This window comes from Nerophis ophidion, linkage group LG06 (genome assembly GCF_033978795.1).
Source record: "Nerophis ophidion isolate RoL-2023_Sa linkage group LG06, RoL_Noph_v1.0, whole genome shotgun sequence".
Lineage (NCBI taxonomy): Eukaryota > Metazoa > Chordata > Actinopteri > Syngnathiformes > Syngnathidae > Nerophis > Nerophis ophidion.
Genome location: NC_084616.1, coordinates 15048505 through 15073998, shown reverse-complemented (window position 1 = coordinate 15073998; position 25494 = coordinate 15048505). Strand labels below are relative to the sequence as shown.

The 25494-nt window shown below is 42.5% G+C and overlaps 1 protein-coding gene across 3 annotated transcripts; it reads left to right on the top strand.

Annotated features, from left to right (window-relative positions):
• The first annotated feature begins 4187 nt into the window (after window positions 1–4187).
• adnpb (activity-dependent neuroprotector homeobox b) lies at window positions 4188–25360 on the top strand. 3 transcript variants are annotated; one of them, XM_061902733.1, is made up of 4 exons: window positions 4188–4572; window positions 14488–14604; window positions 22168–22260; window positions 22337–25360. In XM_061902733.1, the coding sequence occupies exons 2-4, from the start codon at window positions 14497–14499 to the stop codon at window positions 25145–25147; spliced, it is 3012 nt and encodes a 1003-aa protein (XP_061758717.1). In that variant the 5' UTR covers window positions 4188–4572; window positions 14488–14496; the 3' UTR covers window positions 25148–25360. The 3 variants fall into 3 exon arrangements, with proteins under 3 accessions (XP_061758717.1, XP_061758718.1, XP_061758716.1); XM_061902734.1 differs by having other exon boundaries at window positions 4188–4581; XM_061902732.1 differs by lacking the exon at window positions 4188–4572 and adding an exon at window positions 9800–10969.
• Window positions 25361–25494: the final 134 nt, after the last annotated feature.

The following is a 25494-nucleotide window of genomic DNA, read 5'->3' as shown; positions in this document are numbered from 1 at the left end:
CTAGCTGAGATAGGCGCCAGCGCCCCCCGCGACCCCAAAAGGGAATAAGCGGTAGAAAATGGATGGATGAATGGATTATTTTTTTCTTTTCTTTGTCATGAAAAGGGACGTTTTTTGGGCTTGGTGCACTATTTTATTTTTGTAAGTGTATCTTGTGTTTTATGTTGATTTAATCTAAAAAAAATATATAGTAAATAAATAAAAATTAATAAAAAATTATTCTGCGGCCCGGTGGTTGGGGATCACTGCTTTAGCCCATAAGAGGGCGCCCTCGGTTGGCCGCCCGATTGAGGGGAGGGGGGAATACTTTTTTATTTTTTCTTTTTTCCTTTGTCATGAAAAAGGGAGGTTTTTTAGGTTGGTGCACTATTTTTTTTAAGTTTATCTTGTGTTTTTTATGTTGATTTAATCTAAAAAATAAATTAAAAAAATTAAAAATAAAAATAAACAATTCTGCAAAAGGAGGTTTTTGTCGTGAAAAAGGAGTTTTTTGGGTTGGTGCAACTAATTTTTGTAAGTGTATATTGTGTTTTTTATATTGATTTATTTAAAAATAAAAATGTATAAAAAATTATTCTGCGGCACGGTGGTTGGGGGACCACTGCTTTAGCCCATAAGAGGGCGCCCTCGGTTGGCCGCCCGATTGTAGCTGAGATAGGCACCAGCGACCCCAAAGGGAATAAGCGGTAGGAAATGATGGATGGATGGACCGGTCAACGCGTTGATAATTTGGAGGGGGGATTCTTTTTTTTTTTTTTCTTTTTTTTTCTTTGTCATGAAAAAGGGAGGTTTTTGGGGTTGGTGCACTAGTTTTTCAGGTTTATCTTGTGTTTTTTATGTTGATTTAATCTAAAAAATTAAAATTAATAATCATTTCTTCTGCAAAAGGAAGGTTTTTGCCATTAAAAAGGGAGGTTTTTTTTGGGTTGGTGCACTAATTTTTCTAAGTTTATATTGTGTTTTTTATGTTGATTTATTTAAAAATTAAAATTTATAAAAAATTATTCTGCGGCAACGCTCGATAATTTGTCCGCGGCCCGGCGGAGGGGGATTCTTTTTTTTCTTTGTCATGAAAAAGGGAGGTTTTTGGGCTTGGTGCACACATTTTTGTAAGTGTATCTTGTGTTTTTATGTTGATTTAATCTAAAAGAAATAATAATAATAAATAAATAAAAATTTGTAAAAAATTATTCTGCGGCCCGGTGGTTGGGGACCACTGCTTTAGCCCATAAGAGGGCGCCCTTGGTTGGCCGCCCGATTGTAGCTGAGATAGGCACCAGCGACCCCAAAAAGGGAATAAGCGGTAGGAAATGGATGGATGATGGATGGACCGGTTAACGCTTGGTAATTTTGCCTGGCGGCCCAGCTGGGGGGGGAAATTATTTTTTATTTTTTTTATTTTTTTTCTTTGTCATGAAAAAGGGAGATTTTTGTCATGAAAAATGGAGGTTTTTTAGGTTGGTGCACTAATTTTTTTAAGTTTATCTTGTGGTTTTTTATGTTGATTTAATCTAAAAAATATTTTTTTAATAATTTAAAAAACTTAATAAACAATATCTTCTGCAAAAGGGAGGTTTTTGTCATGAAAAAGGGAGTTTTTTGGGGTTGGTGCACTAATTTTTGTAAGTGTATCTTGTGTTTTTTATGTTGATTTATTTAAAAATAAAAATCAATAAACAATTATTCTGCGGCCCAGTGGTTGGGGACCACTGCTTTAGCCCATAAGAGGGCGCCCTCGGTTGGCCGCCCGATTGTAGCTGAGATAGGCACCAGTGACCCCAAAAGGGAATAAGCGGTAGGAAATGGATGGATGAATAGACCGGTCAACCCTTGATAATTTGTGGGAGGGGGGATTCTTTTTTTTCTTTTCTTTGTCATGAAAAAGGGAGTTTTTTTGGGTTGGTGCACTAGTTTTTCAAGTTTATATTGTGTTTTTTATGTTGATTTAATCTAAAAAAGAAAAATTAATAATCCATTCTTCTGCAAAAGGGAGGTTTTTGTCATGAAAAGGGGAGGTTTTTTTGGGTTGGTGCACTAATTTTTGTAAGTTTATATTGTGTTTTTTATGTTGATTTATTTAAAAATAAAAATTTTGAAAAAATTATTCTGCGGCCCGGTGGTTGGGGACCACTGCTTTAGCCCATAAGAGGGCGCCCTCAGTTGGCCGCCCGATTGTAGCTGAGATAGGCACCAGCGACCCCAAAAGAGAATAAGCGGTAGGAAATGGATGGATGGATGGACACGGTCAACGCTTGATATTTTTGGGGGGGGGGATTCTTTTTTTTCTTTTCTTTGTCATGAAAAAGGGAGGTTTTTTGGGTTGGTGCACTAATTTTATTTTTGTAAGTGTAATCTTGTGTTTTTTATGTTGATTTAATCTAAAAAAAATATATAGTAAATAAATTAAAATTAATAAAAAATTATTCTGCGCCCCGGTGGTTGGGGACCACTGCTTTAGCCCATAAGAGGGCGCCCTCGGTTGGCCGCCCGATTGAGGGGAGGGGGGAATACTTTTTTTTTTTTTTTTTCCTTTGTCATGAAAAAGGGAGGTTTTTTAGGTTGGTGTACTATTTTTTTTAAGTTTATCTTGTGTTTTTTATGTTGATTTAATCTAAAAAATAAATAAAAACAAATAAAAAATAAAAATAAACAATTCTGCAAAAGGGAGGTTTTTGTCATGAAAAAGGGAGTTTTTTGGGTTGGTGCACTAATTTTTGTAAGTGTATCTTGTGTTTTTATGTTGATTTAATCTAAAAAAGAAAAATTAATAATCAATTCTTCTGCAAAAGGGAGGTTTTTGTCATGAAAAAGGGAGGTTTTTTGGGTTGGTGCACTAATTTTTGTAAGTCTATATTGTGTTTTTTATGTTGATTTATTTAAAAATAAAAATTAATAAACAATTCTTCTGCGGCCCGGTGGTTGGGGACCACTGCTTTAGCCCATAAGAGGGCGCCTTTGGTTGGCCGCCCGATTGTAGCTGAGATAGGCACCAGCGACCCCAAAAGGGAATAAGCGGTAGGAAATGGATGGATGGATGGACCAACGCTTGATAATTTTTGGGGGGGGGGGATTCTTTTTTTTCTTTTCTTTGTAATGAAAAAGGGAGTTTTTTGGGTTGGTGCACTAATTTTTGTAAGTGTATCTTGTGTTTTTATGTTGATTTCATCTAAAAAATATATATAATAAATAAATAAAAATTAATAAAAAAATATTCTGCGGCCCGGGGGTTGGGAACCACTGCTTTAGCCCATAAGAGGGCGCCCTCGGTTGGCCGCCCGATTGTAGCTGAGATAGGCACCAGCGACCCCAAAAAGGGAATAAGCGGTAGGAAATGGATGGGTTCTTCCGAGGATGTTGTAGTCGTAATGATTTGTGCAGTCCTTTGAGACATTTGTGATTTGGGGCTATATAAATAAACATTGATTGATTGATTGAAGGATGAATGGATGGACCGGTCAACGCTTGATAATTTGTCCCGCGGCCCGGCGGAGGGGATTTTTTTTTTTCTTTGTCATGAAAAAGGGAGGTTTTTGGGTTGGTGCACTAATTTTTGTAAGTGTATCTTGTGTTTTTATGTTGATTTAATTTAAAAATAAAAAATAAAAATAAAAATTAATAAAAAATTCTTCTGCGGCCCGGTGGGTTGGGAACCACTGCTTTAGCCCAATTGAGGGTGCCCTCGGTTGGCCGCCCGATTGTAGATGAGATAGGCCCCAGCGGCCCCAAAAGGGAATAAGCGGTAGGAAATGGATGGATGGATGGACCGGTCAACGATTGATAATTTTGAGGGGGGGGCGGATTCTTTTTTTTCTTTGTCATGAAAAAGCGAGGTTTTTGGGCTTTGTGCACAATTTTTTGTAAGTGTATCTTGTGTTTTTATGTTGATTTAATCTAAATAAATATGTATAATAAATAAATAAAAATGAATAAACAATTTTCCTGCGGCCCGGTGGTTGGGGACCACTGCTTTGGCCCATAAGAGGGCGCCCTCGGTTGGCCGTGGGGCGCAACTGCAGTTCATTTTTGTTTGTTTACCCCTCAAATTCCAGCATTTATGTAAGCAAAAAGACGCTCCTTTTTGTTAAAATGCCCACTTTGTATGAGGGTAAACTTGTGAGAGCGCAATAGTGGGTCGTAAATGGAAATAAAGCCGACAATGAGGTAAATAATCAAACGTTACGTCACTTCCGGCTCCTCTTTTTTCCGCCATTTTGGATGGGGGCACTTTCTGGTCTCGGATGTGTATTGTCTGTCAAGAGAAGAATGGGGCAAGGAAAGCGTGTCTTTATTAACCTCGGCCACATTTGTGCGAGTTTATTACAAGCCCGCTGAAATATGATAGCCTTCCAGCGCCGAGTGTGAAAGGAAACATGGATATTTAATCCGTCACACGAGCGTGTTTGCTGACCGGAGGAGGAGTGCGACGGCGGCCGGAGTTGGAGCTTCCACCGACGGACGGACGGCGGCTCTCTTGTCTCCCGGAGCCGCAACTCACCTGTCCAGGATATCAGCCACCGAGCCGGGGCAGTCTTCGCAGTGGAAGTGCCGCTCCGTCGTGGTTTGTGAGCGCAGGTAAAACTTGTACGTGATAGTTTTGTCTCGTTAGCGGCTAACGGTGCCGAGCTAGCTCAACACAAGCGCCCATTATCGGACACGCCGTTGAAAGTGAACGCAGCTGGTGCGGTTTGGGAGCCCGGCGTCGTTAGCTGCTAACGTAGCCTAGCCTGCTTGGAGTGGACACTCTTTTTTTTTTTGTCAATAACAAGCGTCTCTCATCTCTCTGAATGTATTTACAAAAACGCATTTAGTTATTAATTTTTCGTGACTAATTTTACTTGCTTTCTAGTTGCCAGGTGACAGGAGGCGGGTGTGACCACCCCCCCTCCACCTCTACCCTAAAAAAAAAACAACTAAAAGTGGGAGGTGTCACCTCTGTCATCATCCAAAAACATGCCTCCTTCTTCTTTGTCTTCTTCCTGGTAATTGGTGTAAACACTACACAGGTGTCACCCAGAGTTCATCCCAAACTTTGTCACTAAAGGCCTACTGAAATGAGATTTTCTTATTCAAACGGGGATAGCAGGTCCATTCTATGTGTCATACTTGATCATTTCGCGATATTGCCATGTTTTTGCCGAAAGGATTTAGTAGAGAACATCCACGATAAAGTTCGCAACTTTTGGTCGCTTAAAAAAAAGCTTTGCGTTTGTTGTAAGCACTATACCAATGGGCGCAATTTGCAAAATGCGGTTGCGCATTTTGCAAATTTAATGTCAAATCAAATCAAATGTTTATTGGATTCATCACTATACAGTGTACATCCACGAATAAACTACTGACTACACTACTACCAAGTGTGGATTCAGGCCGGGTGGACTATTTCAAGTTCCAGGTAACCCTACATTATTATTTTTTATAAATAGTAAACCAGGTTGTGGTAGTAGTTTAGTCAGTAGTTTTGTTGTGGATGTACACTGTATAGTGATGAATCCAATAAACATTTGATTTGACATTAAATTTGCAAAATGCAGTTGCGCATTTTGCAAATTGCGCACCATTGGTATTGTGCTTACAACACCTTTACTGGAAGTAGCAGACGATGTGCGCGTGACGTCACGGGTTGTAGGGCTCCTCACATTGTTTATAATCGTAGCCACGAGACAGCGACAATTTCCCCACTAATTTGAGCAAGGATGAAAGATTCGTGGATGAGGAAATTTAGAGTGTAGGACTAGAAGAAGAAAAATAGTTTTTGAAGAAAGGCGATTGCAGTGGGAGCGATTCAGATGTTATTAGACACATTTACTAGGGATAATTCTGGAAAATCCCTTATCTGCCTATTGTGTTGCTAGTGTTTTAGTGAGATTAAATAGCACCTGAAAGTCGGAGGGGTGTGGCCACGGGTGTGTTGGCCGCGAGTGTCTCTGAGGGAAGTCATGGAGCTGCAGGAGGACACGCTGATGTCTCTGGTAAGAGCCGACCTAATACCACCAAAAACTGCCGGTTGACCTGTGGTCGGGATCCATGTTTGCTTGACCGCTCTGATCCATAATAAAGCTTCACCTTCGGGAATTTTAAACAAGGAAACACCGGCTGTGTTTATGTGGCTAAAGGCTCAAAGCTTCCCACCTCCATCTTTCTACTTTGACTTCTCCATTATTAATTGAACAAATTGCAAACGATTCAGCAACACAGATGTCCAGAATACTGTGTAATTATGCGATTAAAGCAGATTATTTATAGCTCGGATCGGGCTGGAAAATAATGTCCGCTACAACCCGAGACGTCAAACGCATGCGTCGTCATATCGCGACGTTTTCAACACGACACTTCGCGGGAAATTTAAAATTGCAATTTAGCAAACTAAAAAGGCCGTATTGGCATGTGTTGCAATGTTAATATTTCATCATTGATATATAAACTAGCAGACTGCGTGGTCGGTAGTAGTGGCTTTCAGTAAGGCTCTAAGCCTTTTGCAGGAGCCGACTAGACGGGGGGTCACTACGGTGCTGCTTGCAGGCCCTCCATGGAGGTGCCTTTCTTCTTTCCTTCCCACTCAGCAGCCTCTCTCCTTGGCGTTTATTTCCTCCTGCTCCACCCCCTCCCCTGTTTCTCTCACCCGTTTCTCCCTCCCTCCCTCCCTCTTTTCCTTTTAAGCGAGTCTGTTCGACCTCCACCTCCCCCCTCCTTTCCGCCTCTCTCGCTCCCTGTCCTCCTCCTCCCCTCATCCTCAGCAAACCCACCCTTCCTCACCCCCCGAGTCCATCCTCACCCCCCCTCCGGAGCCCATCCTCCTCTTCCTCCTCCACTGCAGACATATTGTAGAGGCTGACTCAATAGGAGGCGCCATTCTGTGATGGGGGGGGGGGGGGGGGGGGCTTACATAATGGCGTGCCTCTCTAGCGCCATCTGCACGTAATAACATAGGCCCGCAGAGCGAGCAAGGGGGGAAGTGCACCTGCAGCCTTCAGCGCATACATGCACACACACACACACATGGGCACTCCAGAAGCTTTCAAGTCCAATGCACCAGAGGTCGTCCAATTCTTAAAGAAAAAGACAGTTTTGAAGGGGGGGGGGGGTAAATAAATGTTGAAGTTGACCATAGCAACCTTCACTGTAGCTCGGTTTTCTTTTTCTTTGGATTTGTTTCGCCTTCCAAAACAAGGATGAGGGCCGACAGGAAGTAATGATATGAAAATATCGTATCACGGTTATTGTTGACCAAAATTCCGACAACATTGTTAAATGTGGTCAAACAAAACACACTGATAGCTTTGTATTAAAAATATATATACATACATATACATATATATCTGCAAACGTGCACACATAAACATCGATTACAAAACACACTGAAAGCTTTGTTTAAAAAATATATATATATATTTGCAAAAATCCATCCATCCATTTTTTACCGCTTATTCCCTTTGGGGTCACGGGGGGCGCTGGTGCCTATCTCAGCTACAATCGGGCGGGAGGCGGTGTACACCCTGGACAAGTCGCCACCTCATCGCAGGGCCAACACAGATAGACAGACAACATTCACACTCACATTCACACACTAGGGCCAATTTAGTGTTGCCAATCAACCTATCCCCAGGTGCATGTCTTTGGAAGTGGGAGGAAGCCGCAGTACCCGGAGGGAACCCACGCAGTCACGGGGAGGACATGCAAACTCCTCAGAAAGATCCCGAGCCTGGAATTGAACCCTGACTACTCAGGACTCACGACCTTCGTATTGTGAGGCAGACGCACTAACCCCTTTGTCACCGTGATATTTGCAAACAAGTGCACACATAAACATCGATTATAAAAACAATCTTATTTGTTTTGTTTTCTATTTAGAGAACTGTAAACAAAACCAGTAGGCCAAATTTGTTTTCATTGGGGGCCACTGTGTAATTATCATACTTGCCAACCTTGAGACCTCCGAATTCGGGAGGTGGGTGGGGGGCGGGGTTGGGTGGGCGTTGTTTGGTGGTAGCAAGGGGTGTATATTGTAGCGTCCCGGAAGAGTTAGTACTGCAAGGGGTTCTGGGTATTTATTCTGTCGTGTTTATGTTGTGTTACGGTGCGGATGTTTTCCCGAAATGTGTTCGTCATTGTTGTTTGGTGTGGGTTCACAGTGTGGCACATATTTGTAACAGTGTTAAAGTTGTTTATACGGCCACCCTCAGTGTGACCAGTATAGCTGTTGACCAAGTATGCCTTGCATTCACTTTTGTGTGGGAAAAGCCGTACATATCATGTGATTGGGCTGGCAGGTTTATTGGTGCTCTGTACTTTTCCCTACGTCCGTGTACCACTCCTTACAGCAGCATTTTAAAAAGTCATAAATTTGACTTTTTGAAACCCATACCGATAATTTCTGGTTTTACATTTTAAAGCATTTATCGGCCGATAATATCCGTTATTATCGGAGATCTCTAGTAATAATAAAACCGGTGGGAGTTTTACCACGGTTTATCAATAATACACTTAACCGTTCCCTTCCCTTCACTTGTTAGCAAAGTTTACAGGTTAGACGATATTTAGTTTTTTTTACAATATATGTGAGCACGTTAAAGGTCCCCTTTTATCAATATCACCATAATGTGTGTATGAACACCAAAATTGATAGCAATCTATCATCTCACTCCCTTTTGAGAGTAGAGGCGCTCATACGCTCACTTTTCAGCTTGTTTCTGTTTATTACGTTCTTAAGGAAGAAGCACCTTATCATGGACATGATAGCACCTCTGATGAAAGACCTACCTCACAAAGACTTGATGCAGCTAAATAACACTTCCACAACAATAACATGTATTATGCCAAATTCTACAGTTTGACAATCACCAATACGTTATTACTTCACGTATATCTATAGCAACTATTTATGGAGCGTAGTGTCTCAATGCCCTTGCTGTTCTTCTCTTTATTTAACGCAACTTATTTTATTGTTTTTATTATTTTCAGATAATGTTTTTTTATCCTTATTTTAAACATTTTATTTCTATTTTTTTTAACACAGTATATATTTTTTTGCTTATTGATATTTTTAACACTTACCTTTCCTTTTTTCCAAACAGGAAGTGAACACTAAGTAAACATGTAAAAGTTATGCTGTTAAATACTTATCAGTAAAATATGTGGAAAAGAGGTCGAATTTAATGTAAGCTTTGGTTCTTCTGAATCTCTTTTAGACAAGTAACTTGCCAATATCATACAATATCTCTGACCCACCCACCTAATGGACAGCTTCAAACAAAAGAAAGGCAGGCTTTGTTGCACATCTTTAAAACGTTCAAAGGCCTATTGTATATAACTTGGCCAATATTATCTTAATCATATTTTCATTATTTAACCATTATTCTGTTTTCCATCCATCCATTTTCTACCGCTTATTCCCTTTCGGGGTAGCGGGGGGGCGCTGGCGCCCATCTCAGCTACCATCGGGCGGAAGGCGGGGTACACCCTGGACAAGTCGCCACCTCATCATTCGAGGCGCTCCGATACTCAGTGGAGGTGTCTCAGAACTTATTCTGTTTTATTATTTTTAAAGTCAATGATTTATTTGATTACAAGGTGTATAGAATAGATTTGCATGTACAGTATGTCCACACTTTTTACCTTCTGGAGCAATTTTGTTACATTGTGTACATATTGTACATATAATACACTGTAATCCTGACATATTATGATGTTTCGCTCATTAATGCCTCATGAATAAGTGATTATTTAAGCCTACAATGGCCACAACTTAATGATTGATTGAAACTTTTATTAGTAGATTGCACAGTACAGTACATGTTCCGTACAATTGACCACTAAAGGGCAACACCCGAATAAGCTTTTCAACTTGTTTAATCAATTCATGGGCGACAGCTTTATCAAAAAGCAGGCTTCACTTCACATTTTAAAATGCAGCTCCACCAATTATCCGTCAGCCATTTAAGGGGTCGGAGCGGTAAGTTTGATCATGTCGTAAAATGTAGTGTTAGCATGTAGCGCACATAGCTATGCTGGTGTTTCTAACCTAGCATTGACTTAGAGAAACTAATGATCCACAAGGGAAATTGTTCCACAAAGTAGCTCAGTTACAAAGAATGGAAAAACCAATGCACGTATAAAATAGACTCAAAATGTACCATGGTAGCAATATAAAATATAACATATATGTAATATTTACATGATATATGTACACTATATGATATATACTGTACATATGTTAACATGTACCCACATTGTCTATTGGAACAACTTAGTAAGAAGCAAAAGAAAAACAATTAACTATGGATGACAAGAGGACTGAAAAATGCTTGCAACAGGAAGAATACATTACATTTATAACACACATCTACAGTGGCAGAAAACAAGTACAAGACGTATAAGAACAAGCTAAGTGGCATACCACAAACACATAGGAAATCCTTTTTACAGTCAATTATAAGACCCGAACAAAAACAATATGGGCGCGACAGGGGGCATCCTAAATAGCATTATTACAAACGGTGCTTAGAAGGATTATCCAAAATACAGAAAAATGACAATATGAATGAAGTAGTTAAAAGCTTCAATAAGTACTTTGTGAACGTTGGACCAAATTTGGTAGGTAGGTGGGTAGGTAGGTCTTTATTGTCTTTGTACAAGTACAACAACATTTTGTTTTCAGCACAAACCCGTTCAAGATTAGACAAACAAGGGGAGACCGGATGCAATGGACGTCTAGTGGGTCTAGCATAATATTTTTAAAGTCCAGTCCACAGTGGATTTAACATAATAATGAGAGTTCAGTACATAGTGGGGCCAGCAGGAGACCATCCCGAGCGTAGACGGGTCAGCAGCGCAGAGATGTCCCCAACCGATGCACAGGCGAGTGGTCTACCCCTGGTCCTGACTCTGGACAGCCAGCACTTCATCCATTGCCACCGGGAGAGGGGGACGGAGCAGAAAAGAAAAGAAACGACAGATCAACTTGTCTAAAATGGTGGGCTATTTAAAGGCTAGAGTATACAAATTGAGTTTTAAGATGGGACTTAAATGCTTGTACTGATATCTAAATATATTTTAAAAAATCTACCGCTGCAGTTTATGGATTTAACAAAAGCATTTGACACAATCAATCAAAATATCCTCATAAAAAAATTAAAAGAGGATGGCATCAGAGGGTTAGTTTTGAACTGGGTTAGAAGCTTCTTAACCAACAGGAAGCATTGCGTGAAGATAGGAGAACAAACATCTACATAGCGGAAAATATCTCGTGACGTACCGGCACCAAAATTGTTCAATCTTTATTCAAACGACATTTGCAAAGTTACGAAGGACTTAAAGTTAGTCATATTCCCGGATGACACGACTGTCTTTTTTCAGGCAAGAACACAGAGAAGATAATACAAATAATAACAAATGAAAAAGATGGTTAGACAAAAACAGCCTATCATTTGAATCTCAGCTGAGCCAGTGATGTCATCTAGCAACTTTTATGATAGACAATAGCGACTTTCCTTACTGGGGAGTAGGCAAAATTGCCTCATCTCCTGCTTAAAAACCCACTCAATGTTCTCCTGCTTGTTGGAAGACAATATAAACCCCCCTAAAGCAGTGTTAATCAAAATGTTTAATTTCAAGGCCTATCATTTACCAAAATGGGGTCCATTTAGTTCCATGTGTATTCTGTCAGAGTTACAGACCTTGTAATGGTCAATATAGACCAGACACTGGGCAAATAAGGGCTCGGGGGCAACATACAACCCGTTAAGCGTTTTAATCTGGCCCTCCGGGCATTCCCAAAGAATGTTTTTAGATCTTTAAGATGGAAAGTGTAGCTGCCATTATGATGTGCAGTCATGTTTTCTAAGTCTTCAACTATACAAAGTATTTCAATGGTTGGAATATGTGCTTATGGATGGTAAACCAGTTACTATGGTAATCTAATTAGTTACTATGGTATTCCAATTAGTAACTATGTTCATCGAATTAGTTACTATGGTAACCTACGTCACAGTAGCTCAGACGAAGCACCAAGCAGTGTGGGCAGGAAGCGTTTCCACAAACGCGGAAGGAGATTTTCACAACAAAGTTCTAAAGCTTATAAATCAAATTTAAAACAGGCCAAATGTATGCTAAATAGGCTAAAAATTTTGGAGCACATCATGACAATAAAGTACCACTCTTGTCATTTCCTGAAACTTGGCAGGCCCCAGGATGTTCAAATGGAATGTTGGTATTACGTTCACATAGTGCTGCTAATTAGAGATGTCCGATAATGGCTTTTTTGCCGATGTCCGATATTGTCCAACTCTTAATTACTGATTCCGCTATCAACCAATACCGATATATACAATCGTGGAATTAACACATTATTATGCCTAATTTTGTTGTGATGCCCCGCTGGATGCATTAAACAAGGTTTTCCAAAATAAATCAACTCAAGTTATGGGGGAAAAAATGCCAACAGGGCACTGCCATATTTATTATTGAAGTCACTAAGTGCATTATTTTTTTTTAACATGCCTCAAAACAGCAGCTTGGAATTTGGGACATGCTTTCTCTGAGAGAGCATGAGGAGGTTGAGGTGGGCGGGGTTGATATGGAGGGGTGAATATTGTAGCGTCCCGGAAGAGTTAGTGCTACATGGGGTTCTGGGTATTTGTTCTGTTGTGTTTATGTTGTGTTACATTGTGGACGTTCTCCCGAAATGTGTTTGTAATTGCATGTTTGGTGTGGGTTCACAGTGTGGCGCATATTTGTAACAGTGTTCAAGTTGTTTATAGGGCCACCCTCAGTGTGACCTGTATGGCTGTTGACCAATTATGCTTGCATTCACTAGTGTGTGAAAAGCCGTAGATATTATGTGATTAGGCCGGCACGTAAAGGCAGTGCCTTTAAGATTTATTGGCGCTCTGTACGTCTCCCTACGTCCGTTTACACAGGGGCGTTTTAAAAGTTATAAATTTTACTTTTTAAAACCGATACCGATAATTTCCAATGTCACATTTTAAAGCATTTATCAGCTGATAATATCGGCAGTCTGATATTATCGGACATCTCTACTGCTTCTGTTTATCTTTGTTGTATGTGATATGACATCTATTAAGTTGGACAAATGCACAGTTACGGTGTTAAAGTGTTACCGACACAGCTTATTAGCATTTAAACAACAATGTTGCTACATTTCTATATAATTAGGCTATAAGTGGAGGATACGGAATGACAGGAAGTTGTAGTGGTACGTACAGTGGGGCAGAAAAGTATTTAGTCAGCCACCGATTGTGCAAGTTCTCCCACTTAAAATGATGACAGAGGTCTGTAATGTTCATCATAGGTACACTTCAACTGTGAGAGACAGAATGTGGAAAAATAAATCCAGGAATTCACATTGTAGGAATTTTAAAGAATTTATTTGTAAATTATGGTGGAAAATAAGTATTTGGTCAACCATTCAAAGCTCTCACTGATGGAAGGAGGTTTTGGCTCAAAATCTCACGATACATGGCCCCATTCATTCGTTCCTTAACACAAATTAATCGTCTTGTCCCCTTAGCAGAAAAACAGACCCAAAGCATGATGTTTCCACCGCCATGCTTCACAGTAGATATGGTGTTCTTGGGATGCAACTCAGTATTCTTCTTCCTCCAAACACGACGAGTTGAGTTTATACCAAAATGGATACATGGATGATACAGCAGAGGATTGGGAGAATGTCATGTGGTCAGATGAAACCAAAATAGAACTTTTTGGTATGAACTCAACCCGTCGTGTTTGGAGGAAGACGAATACTGAGTTGCATCCCAAGAACACCATACCTACTGTGAAGCATGGGAGTGGAAACATGCTTTGGGGCTGTTTTTCTGCTAACGGGACGGGACGATTAATCCGTGTTAAGGAAAGAATGAATGGAGCCATGTATCGTGAGATTTTGAGCCAAAACCTCCTTCCATCAGTGAGAGCTTTGAATGCTTGACCAAATACTTATTTTCCACCATAATTTACAATACATTTTTTTAAACTCCTACAATGGGAATTCCTGGATTTTTTTTCACATTCTGTCTCTCACAGTTGAAGTGTACCTATGATGAAAATTACAGACCTCTGTCATCATTTTAAGTGGGAGAACTTGCACAATCGGTGGCTGACTAAATACTTTTTTGCCCAGCTGTATAATCGTAATGCAATACATAGAGCGATGTAAATCATACATCATGTCATTCATTATGTACGATTGTGCCATTTTTTTTGTACAATGAATGGTACCTTTATGTAGTTCTACTCAACGTTGCTGGTTTTTCCAGGTTCCTCGTCAGTGAATTTCCACTCATTGTAACATTTGAGCATACACAGTTATGGAAATGACCAAAATGAACACAGTCTTTGTGGCTCTCTTGAATAAGACTGCCAACAACTGTTACATACCCTCCTCCATTGTTGTTGGTTACTACTCCATGGCATTGTTTGTGATTAAAAAAAAAAACACATTCATATTTGTGTTTTTTCCCCCCAATCCAGGTGGGCAGAATGTTCCAGCTCCCTGTCAACAACCTGAGTAGTCTGCGTAAAGCTCGTAAAAATGTCAAGAGGGTCCTGGGAGACATCGGTCTGGAGTACTGCAAAGACCACCTACAGGTCAGCCTCTTTTACAAACTCCGACACTGTGTCTTTATTTTGAATAATACAGGAGTAGTGTCAGGAGCTTCTGCACCGGGCGGTCGGGCTACAGCTATCAATTATTTTAGTAATTATCAATGATGGGTTCTCACTTCTCTGTGAAGCGCATTGAGTGTCTAGAAAAGAGCTACATAAATGTAATCCATTATTATTATTATTATTATTAATTGAGTAATCTATCTATATCAGATGATACACACTCTACAGCAGAGGTCTCAAACACGCGGGCCGCATTTGGCCCGTGAGACGTTATTTTGCGGCACCTTGATTTGAAAATTTAATGTTGGTGCGGCCCGCAAGTTTTATATGAATGGCGCTTTACAGCATCACGCTTGTATTTCCTCGACGGAAGACTCCAAATTTTCAGTGCCCCTCCAGGGGTAGTCATTCTCCCGAATGTCACCCAAACAACAGTATTAAGGGGGCACCGCAGAGGCACTGCCTTTAGCGTCCGCTACAACCTGTACTAGCTGCGTGCCAGCCCAACCACATATTTTATTAAACTTTTGTAGACACAGTAAGCGACTGCAAGACATTATTGATCAACAGCCACACAGGTCACACTGAGGGTGGCCGTATAAACAACTTTTAACACTGTTAGAAATATGTGCCACAGTGTGAACCCACACAAAACAAGAATAATAAACACATTTTGGGAGAACATCGGCACCATAACACAATATAAACACAACAGAACAAATACCCAGAATCCCATGCAGCCCTAACTCTTTCAGGCTACAATATACCCCCAACCCCGCCCCCTATTGTAGCCCGGAACAGTTAGGGCTGCATGGGATTCTGGGTATTTGTTCTGTTTTGTTAATGTTGTGTTACGGTGCAGATGTTCTCCCAAAATGTGTGTATCATTCTTGTTTGGTGTGGGTTCACAGTGTGGCGCATATTTGTAACAGTCTTAAAGTTGTTTATACGGCCACCCTCAGTGTGACCTGTATGACTGTTGATCAAGTGTGTCTTGCAGTCGCTTCCGTGGGTCTGCGGAAGCCTCATACAATATGTGACTGGGCCGGCACACTGTTTGTATGGTGGAAAAGCGGACGAGACGGCAGGTTGTAGAGGACGCTAAAGGTAGTGCCATCACGGCATGCCTATAATATTGGTGTCAGGGCGAAAACCGGGAGAATGATTGTAGGGACGGGCACAGATATTCGGGTTTTTTCCCGGAAAGATCGCGAGAGTTGGCAAGTATGTTGCTAGGGCGGAAAGCCATTCAAAGAAGGTGAATTCATTAAAAAGTGCATGTTAGATTTTTTAAAGAAATCTTTTCTTGCGGCCTCAGCTTCACCCAGTTTCTGCATCCAGTGGCCCCCAGGTAAATTGAGTTTGAGACCCCTGCTCTACAGTATCAATGCGTACGCATATTGATGCGATTTTTTTCTGTTTGACATAACTTTCACTATTTTTAATAAATACACATAAACATCGACATTACACTTGTAAAACGTGTGGATTAATAGAATTTAAAGTTAAATAAAAAATCAGCTTTTCTCGGCCACACAGATCAGGACACCCACACACTCATGTTACTAACTATTAGGGTTGGGCGATACGGACGAAAAAGTTTGTCTCTATATATTTTTACTTAAACTCAATACTTGATATATATCTCGATATATTTTCTGGTGAAAGTATACATACAAAGATATTCAATTTTCAGCGAGATTCACTGAAATTGAAGTGAATGACACCTGCACTGTAAACAGTCAGTGGCACTTCTATTAACCCAGTTAGTCAAGATGGGTATTAACAGCACTTTTATTAACCCAGTTAGTCAAGATGGATATTAACAGCACTTTTATTAACCCAGTTAGCCAAGATGGGTATTAACAACACTTTTATTAACCCAGTTAGTCAAGATGGGTATTAACAGCACTTTTATTAACCCAGTTAGTCAAGATGGATATTAACAGCACTTTTATTAACCCAGTTAGCCAAGATGGGTATTAACAACACTTTTATTAACCCAGTTAGTCAAGATGGGTATTAACAGCACTTTTATTAACCCAGTTAGCCAAGATGGGTATTAACAACACTTTTATTAACCCAGTTAGTCAGAGGGGTATTTACAGCACTTTTATTAACCCAGTTAGCCAAGATGGGTATTAACAACACTTTTATTAACCCAGTTAGTCAAGAGGGGTATTAACAGCACTTTTATTAACCCAGTTAGCCAAGATGGGTATTAACAGCACTTGTATTAACCCAGTTAGTCGAGATGGGTATTTACAGCACAGAAAATAAACAGTTTAAGTAGCACAGAATTACATAACATAAATAAAATAGAAAAATATTCCATCTACATTAAATAGATAAATAACATAGCTGAGCAAATAATACAAAATGTATTAAACTCGGGGAAAAAAAAATACATTTGCCGGCAGGCACTTTTTAATTCGCAGTCAACTATTTAATGGACTGTCACACATGTACGGTTTTGGTCAGCGCCAAGTAAGTAACTTGACTTAAATTGTGCGGCTATGATCTTCCTCACTTCAGCGTACATTTTTGGCAGCATTTCCCTGCTTGGCAATTGAAGAACAGCTTTGATTTGGGCTTACATGGTAAACAACTCAAAGAAATGTTTTATCCAAATGTGGTGGCCAAGTAGACACTTTGTGGGTTTCCTGGACATGGTCTACATCGCTAAAAGCAAAATCTAGAGAAGAGAATTCCTCTGCCATCTTCCACTATTTTTTTTATTATATAAATCGCCCGCTTGAAAATTTCCTCTTTTCTTCTACGACTCTCTCACCGTCATTTGGGATGTCTGTTGTCATTTCCCTTCCTGCTTCCATGACCCGCCCTATCTTGCCTCTGATTGGCCTGTCCCTAATATTTTACCAATCCTGACTCATCATAGTAAACAACCAATGTTCTTATACGTGCAAGCACATTTTGGAAGGAGTAAGGGGAAGGGTTTAGTAAAACATGAGAGTGAGTGGGGGCCGGGGAGAATCGAGGAACACAACAAATACCGTATTTTTCTAATTATTGGTCGCTGTTTTTTTCACAGTCCCATCTGCATACTAGGCGTATATCAGCAATCGACACACACACATATATACACACACACACACACACGTCAACCAATAGAAATTTGGTGGGGGGGCGGCTCATGGCAGAAGAACATTGTGGGGAAAAAAGATGCTACATGCTTTTACTTCCGCATCTTTGAAAATCGATCATTTCAACATTGCTGATAATTTATAAAAATTGAGAATAGCGATTAGGAGTGACAGATTGTTTGGTAAATGTTTAGCATGTTCTAGATTTTATAGTTATTTCAAGGACTTTTACCATAATATTAACATACCAGGTTGGTTATTTATGCGTCATATAACGTACACTTATTCAGCCTGTTGTTCACTATTCTTTATTTATATTAAATTTGCCTTTCAAATGTCTATCCTTGGTGTTGGATTTTATAAAATAAATTTCCCCCAAAAATGCGACTTATACTCTAGCGCGACGTATATATGTTTTTGTCCTTCTTTATTATGCATTTTCGGCCGGTGCGATTTATACTCCGGAGCGATTTATAATCCCAAAAATTTGGTCATTTTAACGTGAAAAAAATTATATCGATATTACGATATTTGCTTCATTCATATCTTGTTTAAAAATGTATCAATATATCTTAAAAAACAGATATATAGCCCAGTCCTACTAACAATGTTAGCCTATTTTAAAAGTTCTGGACATTCCATGTGGTACAACTTTTATAAATGTTTATCAGTTACACTTAGGATTGTAACGACATGAAGATTTCATATCACGTTAATCCTGAGTAAAATAATCACAGTTTTCATTATTATGACGGTATTTATGAATATGCTCAGAAAGTTATCATACACACACTAAAGTCTTTTAACCAAGTATTTTTTGTAAATAACTAAAATAAATACTGTTATAAAAGCCACTGTTTTTAATTACCTACTCAGTGGCCTAGTGGTTGGAGTTTCCACCCTGAGATCGGTGGGTTGTGGGTTAAAACCCCGTCCGAGTCATACCAAAGACTATAAAAATGGGCCCCATTAACTCCCTGCTTGGCACTCAGCATCAAGTGTTGGAATTGGGGATTAAATCAGCAAAAATGATTCCCGGGTGCGGCCAACGATGCTGCTCACTGCTCCCTTCATCTGCCAGGGGGTGAACAAGGAGATGGGTCAAATGCAGAGGACAATTTTCACCACACCTAGTGTGTATGTGATAACCACTGGTACTTTAACTTAACTTGAACTATTTTGCATGTTTTCTGTTTCTTATGCTTTACTAATAGTGTTCTAGTCTTAGTAAAGTATGTTTTAATGGCTAAGCTTGTATTGTTTTAAAATCACTTAAAGATTTATTTTTAATGAAAAGTGTCACAAATAAAATCTTTTTTTTTTTTTTCTAGTGGACGATCGCGGTACTAAAAGACAACAGCTTGTAGGTTCAATGTGCATGTTTATTTACGTCTCGATTGGGGTACGTCGTTTCGTAATGTGGAAAGATATCAATGTCTCTTGTTTTCATATTAGCATTTAAGCTAGCGAGCTGGCGCCAGTATGTCCATCAGTGTATCAAGGTGCAGTTAATCAATCGCTTAAAAAATGATTCGAGTTTACAACAATAATACAAATCTTCGGGAAGTTTTACTGCGGTTATCAGTATTACCGTTTACATCCCTAGTTGCATTCATTAAGCATTTAATCGAAGCAACAGAATATAAATCGAGAGTTAGAATTCCAAAAATTTTTGTCGTCGTAGCCGAACCAGGCAGGCCTGTGCACGTTACATTTGAAAGTTCTGGAATGTAGTAACACTCACGTCTGGACTGTCACACATGGGCGCGTGTACCAAATCAGAAGCACCTGACTGATGCAGGAAGTTATTGATGTGAAGTATCATGTTTAGTTTTGCTGTGTGAACGTCCACAGGAACATTACAGCCGATATATTATTTATATTCTTCTGTAAACCTGTAGTAATCATTGCACTGCCTCTTAATGGGTCAATCAATACGCTATGCTGCTAATGTGGGACAAAATACATCGGTATTGGCGCCCATTCTGACCCATTGTCAATACATGTACAGTACAGGCCAAAAGTGTTCAATGTGTTTACTTTATTTCCAACACCTTTGATACAATTCCACTAATCAACTTTTGCCAGGCACACCTGTGAAGTGAAAACCACTTTCAGGTGACTACCTCTTGAAGCTCATGGAGAAAATGCCAAGAGTGTGCAAAGCCGTAATCGGAGCAAAGGGTGGTTATTTTGAAGAAGCTGGAATATAAAACATATTTTCAGTTAATTCACCTTTTTTGTTAAGTACATAAATCCACATGTGTTCATTCATAGTTTTGATGGCTTCAGTGACAATATTATGCAAAAACAACTTTTCTTACTTTCTCGTACCTGCTGATGTGTATTTGAGATCTGCATATGTCCTGAAAATTTGCGCACATCCGTCACTGTAGTCCGTGCCAATACCGCAGTACAGTGGTTTTCAACTTTTTTTCAGTGATGTAACCCCTGTGAAATTTTTTTTTAATTCAAGTACCCCCTAATCAGAGCAAAGCATTTTTTGTTGAAAAAAAAAAGAGATAAAGAATTAAAATACTTAGACTTAGACTTCCTTTTTATTGTCATTCAAATTTGAACTTTACAGCACAGATAAGAATGAAATTTCGTTACATAAACTCATGGTATTGCATGATAAAAAAAAAAGCAATAAGGTGCATATATAATTAAATAAATAATAAATAAATATATAGGGGTTCACAGTGGCAGAGGGGTTAGTGCGTCTGCCTCACAATACGAAGGTCCTGAGTAGTCAGGGTTCAATCCCGGGCTCGGGATCTTTCTGTGTGGAGTTTGCATGTCCTCCCCGTAAATGCGTGGGTTCCCTCTGGGTACTCCGGCTTCCTCCCACTTCCAAAGACAGGCACCTGGGGATAGGTTGATTGGCAACGCTAAATTGTCCCTAGTGTGTGAAATTGAGTGTGAATGTTGTCTGTCTATCTGTGTTGGCTCTGCAATGAGGTGGCGGCTTGTCCAGGGTGTACCCCGCCTTCCGCCCTATTGTAGCTGAGATAGGCGCCAGCGCCCCCCGCGACCCCAAAGGGAATAAGCAGTAGAAAATGGATGGATAAAACTTTAGTTATTAAGGAGTTTTGGTCGGATGGTTTTTCACGGGACACACTTCCGGCGTCGTTGCACAAGTGAGCCACGGGTGAGGAGACGCTGCTCCATTGTTGATTGAAGTAAAGTCTGAATGTCATTAAAACAGTTAGCTCCATCTTTTGACACTTCTTCCACTCCCGTCTTTGCACGCTACAACAAAGATGAAGGGGAGAAGACGATGTCGAAGGTGAGCCACGTAAATAAGACTGCCCATAAAACGGCGCATCCAGAAGCGACTGTCAGAAAGCGACTTGAAGATGATCTGTAAAACATCATCCATGCAACATTTTGACCAAAGAACCACCATTACATGTTATGTAGACCACAAGGAAGTATTTTACATTTAGAAAAAAATATATATATGACAGCTTTAATGCGCATTATAATTCGGTGTGCCTTTTGTATGAAAAAAAAACTGACTAGCCCCGCTCATCGGCAGTGCGCCTTATAGTGCGGTGCGCCCTGTGTTCCAGAAAATACGGTAAACGGTAAAGATGTCCGATATTATCGGCCGATAAATGCTTTAAAGTGTAATATCGGAAATTATCGGTATCGGTTTCAGAAAGTATGAATGTATGACTTCTTAAAACGGCGCTGTACGGAGTGGTACACGGACGTAGGGAGAAGTACAGAGCACCAATAAACCTGCCGGCCCAATAACATGATATCTACGGCTTTTCACACACGAGTGAATGCAATGCATACTTGGTCAACAGCCATACAGGTCACACTGAGGGTGGCCGTATAAACAACTTTAACACTGTTACAAACATGCGCCACACTGTGAACCCACACCAAACAAGAATGACAAACACATTTCAGGAGAACATCCGCACCAAAACACAACATAAACACAACAGAACAAATACCCAGAACCCCTTGCAGCACTAACTCTTCCGGGACACTACAATATACACCCCCCTCAACACTGCCACCCCCAACCTCCTCATTCTCTCTCAGGGAAAGCATGTCCCAAATTCCAAGCTGCTGTTTTGAGGCATGTTAAAAAAAATGCACTTTGTGACTTAAATAAAACTTGAGTTGATTTATTTTGGAAAACCTTGTTACATTGTTTATTTAATGCATCCAGCGGGGCGTCACAACAAAATTAGGCATAATAATGTGTTAATTATATAACTATATATATCGAAATCGGTTGATATCGGAATCGGTCATTAAGGGTTGGACAATATCGGATATCGGCAAAAAAGCCATTATCGGACATCTCTAGTAAATAGTCATGAAAATAAAGAAATGGCATTGAATGAGAAGGTGTGTCCACACTTTTGGCTTTTACTGTATATGTCAAAGAGTGCTTTACTGTTTTCTCCTGCAGGACTTCAAGGCCTACACGCCGCCCGAGGTGTACATCAAGCACACTTGCTGGGAGGACGTGTGCATGTGGGAGCCGTCGCACACCAAAGTCCAAGTATGTATTGCAAACATCACATCACGTCTTCCTCCTTGTGTGCAAGCACAAACCGTGACCTTCCGATGTGTTCCAGGACTACCGCTCCAAACCTTTCTGCTGCACCGGCTGCCTCTTCTCGTCCAAATACTTCTCTGCGTACAAGAGCCACTTCCGCAATGTCCACAGCCAAGACTTCGAGAACAACATCCTGCTCAACTGCCCCTACTGCACTTACAACGGCAACAAGAAGACCCTGGAAACGCACATCAAACTCTTCCATGTGCCCAGCAGCACCGTGCGCCTGGGGCCCGGCGGCAGCGGCGGCGGCGGCCTCCTGATGAAGGATGGCCTCCTGAAGAGGCCGGGGGACAGCGTGGAGCAGGCAGTGTACTACTGCAAGAAGTGCACCTACCGGGACCCTTTGTACAACGTGGTGCGTAAGCACATCTACAGGGAACATTTCCAGCAGGTGGCGCAGCCTTACATCGCAAAACCGGGAGAGAAGGCCCAAAACGGCGGCACCGCCGGTAAACCGGAGGGCAGCAACAGCAACCACGTGAACAGTCATCAGATCCACTGCAAGAAGTGTCTGTTTGTCCCCAGAACCTACGAGGCACTCGTCCAGCATGTCATCGAGGACCACGAGCGGGTCGGATACCAAGTGACGGCTATGATAGGCCACACCAGCGTGATCGTCCCCCGCCCCAAACCCATCCTGCTCATACCCAAGTCCCAAGGAGACAAGACCATCATCGGGATGGGTCCAAAGGGGGCCGTCATGGCCACCACCAGGCCTTCAGCTTCCCAGCAGCTGGCCCGGGTCGCCTCGGCGTCAAAGCCCACCTTCAGTCCTCAGAGTCTTCTCTCGGCGATCAAACACGAGTCGGTGGGCTTTAAGTCCGCGATCAACCAGACTTTTTCCTTTGGCGTCCTTCAAGGGAAGGGAAGCTTGGCCGGGAACGCCCACGTTTCTCCGCAGTCTCACTCCGCGAGGCATCCGTTCCCCGGAGCCAGCCTGCGGAGCCCTGTGATGGTCAACACCGTGTCCTCCCTCAAGTCGGGCTCCCTCGGCCCCCGGGTGCAGGCGGCGGCCACCACGGTGGCCTCAGTCGCGGCCAGGAAAGGCGGCTCCTCGGTCCTGGGCCCCTCCCACACCCAGAAGTGGAAGATCTGCACCATCTGCAACGAGCTCTTCCCGGAGAACGTGTACAGCTGCCACTTTGAAAAGGAGCACAAAGCGGAGAAGGTGCCCGCCGTGGCCAACTACATCATGAAGATCCACAACTTCACCAGCAAGTGTCTCTACTGCAACCGCTACCTGCCCAGCGACACCTTGCTCAACCACATGCTCATCCACGGCCTGTCCTGCCCGCACTGCCGCGCCACCTTCAACGACGTGGAGAAGATGGTGGCTCACATGCGCCTGTCCCATCCGGACGAGCCGGTGGGGCCCCGCACCGACTCCCCGCTCACCTTCGACCTGACCCTGCAGCAGGGCAACCCAAAGAACGTGCAGCTGATCGTGACGACCTACAACATGAAGGACGCCCCGGAGGAGTCGGTGGCCTTTCACGCCCAAAACCACACCGCTGTCTCGTCTTCGCTGGCCGCCTCCCTGCTGTCGGCCAAGAGGCCGTTACCGCAGCACCCTTCCAAAGCTCTCGACACGGTCAAGAACGCCCCGCCCGCGGCCGTACCCTACAAGAGAGACATAGGAAAGACGCTCTGTCCGCTCTGCTTCTCCATTCTCAAGGGCCCCATCTCGGACTCCCTGGCTCACCACCTGAAGGAGCGCCACCAGGTCATCCAGACTGTGCACCCGGTGGAGAAGAAGCTGACCTACAAGTGTATCCACTGTCTGGGCGTGTACACCAGCAACATGACCGCCTCCACCATCACCTTACATCTCGTCCACTGTCGAGGCGTAGGGAAGTCTCACAACGGCCAGGATCGGTCCGCTTCCAGGACCGGCCAGGCCGCCAAACGGACCGGCGTCGACGCCTGCGACACCAGCGCGCCAAAAAGGAGGAGGCGGGGCCCTCCCGGGGAGAGGGCGCACCCCAGAGACATGAACACACAGTTTGAGGAAAACCCGGACGAACCCGTTTGCCTCGCACTCGACCCGCAGGGTCTGGAGAACGAGTCGTACGAGTCCAGGAAGGCGTTCCTCACCCGCTACTTCAACCGGGCGCCGTATGCCACCCAGCGGGAGGTGGAGAAGCTGGCGGCTGGACTCTGGCTGTGGAAGTCGGACGTCTCTGGACACTTCGTCAACACGCGCAGGAAATGTGCGCAGGAGTGCGAGAGCCTGCGCCCCGGCGTCCTGCTGGGGTTCAGCATGCACGAGGCGGGCCAGGTGAGCCACGAGCTGGCGTTGGAGGGTGGCGCATTCGAGGCTGGACCTGGCAAAAGTAGGACGTCCAGGGATCGCTTGGGGCTGTCGGAGCAAGCCCGCCAGAGACGGAAAGAGTCTGCGGCATCAAATGGCGGCTCTTCCTTAAAACCCAAGCTCCCCGACCAAACCGAGACAATCAACTGCACCTCGCCGCCCAAAACGCCCGCCGGACTCCCTGAGCCCATCGCCGTCGACTCTGACGGCGAAGAGGAGTCGGCCCAAGCGCTCCGTCTCGACGGTAACATCCAGCATCCGGAAGCTGAGGAGAGAACGGCGCTCATGGCGGGAGTTAAGATGATTTCTGAATTGGAGGACTCGTCGGACGACGACGACGAAGACGACGATGATGATGATGACGACGACGACGAGGAAGGGGAGAACTTGGAGAACGGCTTCGGGCCCACAGGGAGCTCAGTAGGACAGGCGCCCCTGCCCATCATTATTCCCAAATTCGTGCCCTCGTCCGCCAGGCGGGGCGGCGACGCTCAGCTGGGCAAGCAGCAGGTCTGACCTTTAACCCCCTTTAGACCGCACCAACACATCTGCCTCACCTGGACTCCGCGAGGACGTTGTCGGCTAGCTTTGAAAGCAGGAGTTCAGAACAAGCCATCCGATCACAGTCACGTGATCAGCGAGTGTGAGGTTTGACCAATCTAGTGAAAAAAGAAGTATTTTGTCTTTTTGTCTGTTGGCTAGTAAACTTGAAACGTGGTGAGCAGATAATTATTGCTTTTCTTTGTCCCGTCTGCATACTGGCTCGCCGCTTTTGCATCGTAATAAATCACATCTTTAGTTGATTATTATCTGCGCTCATGTTAAAAGGAACTACCCAAAGTCTTTTTATCATGGTCCACTTT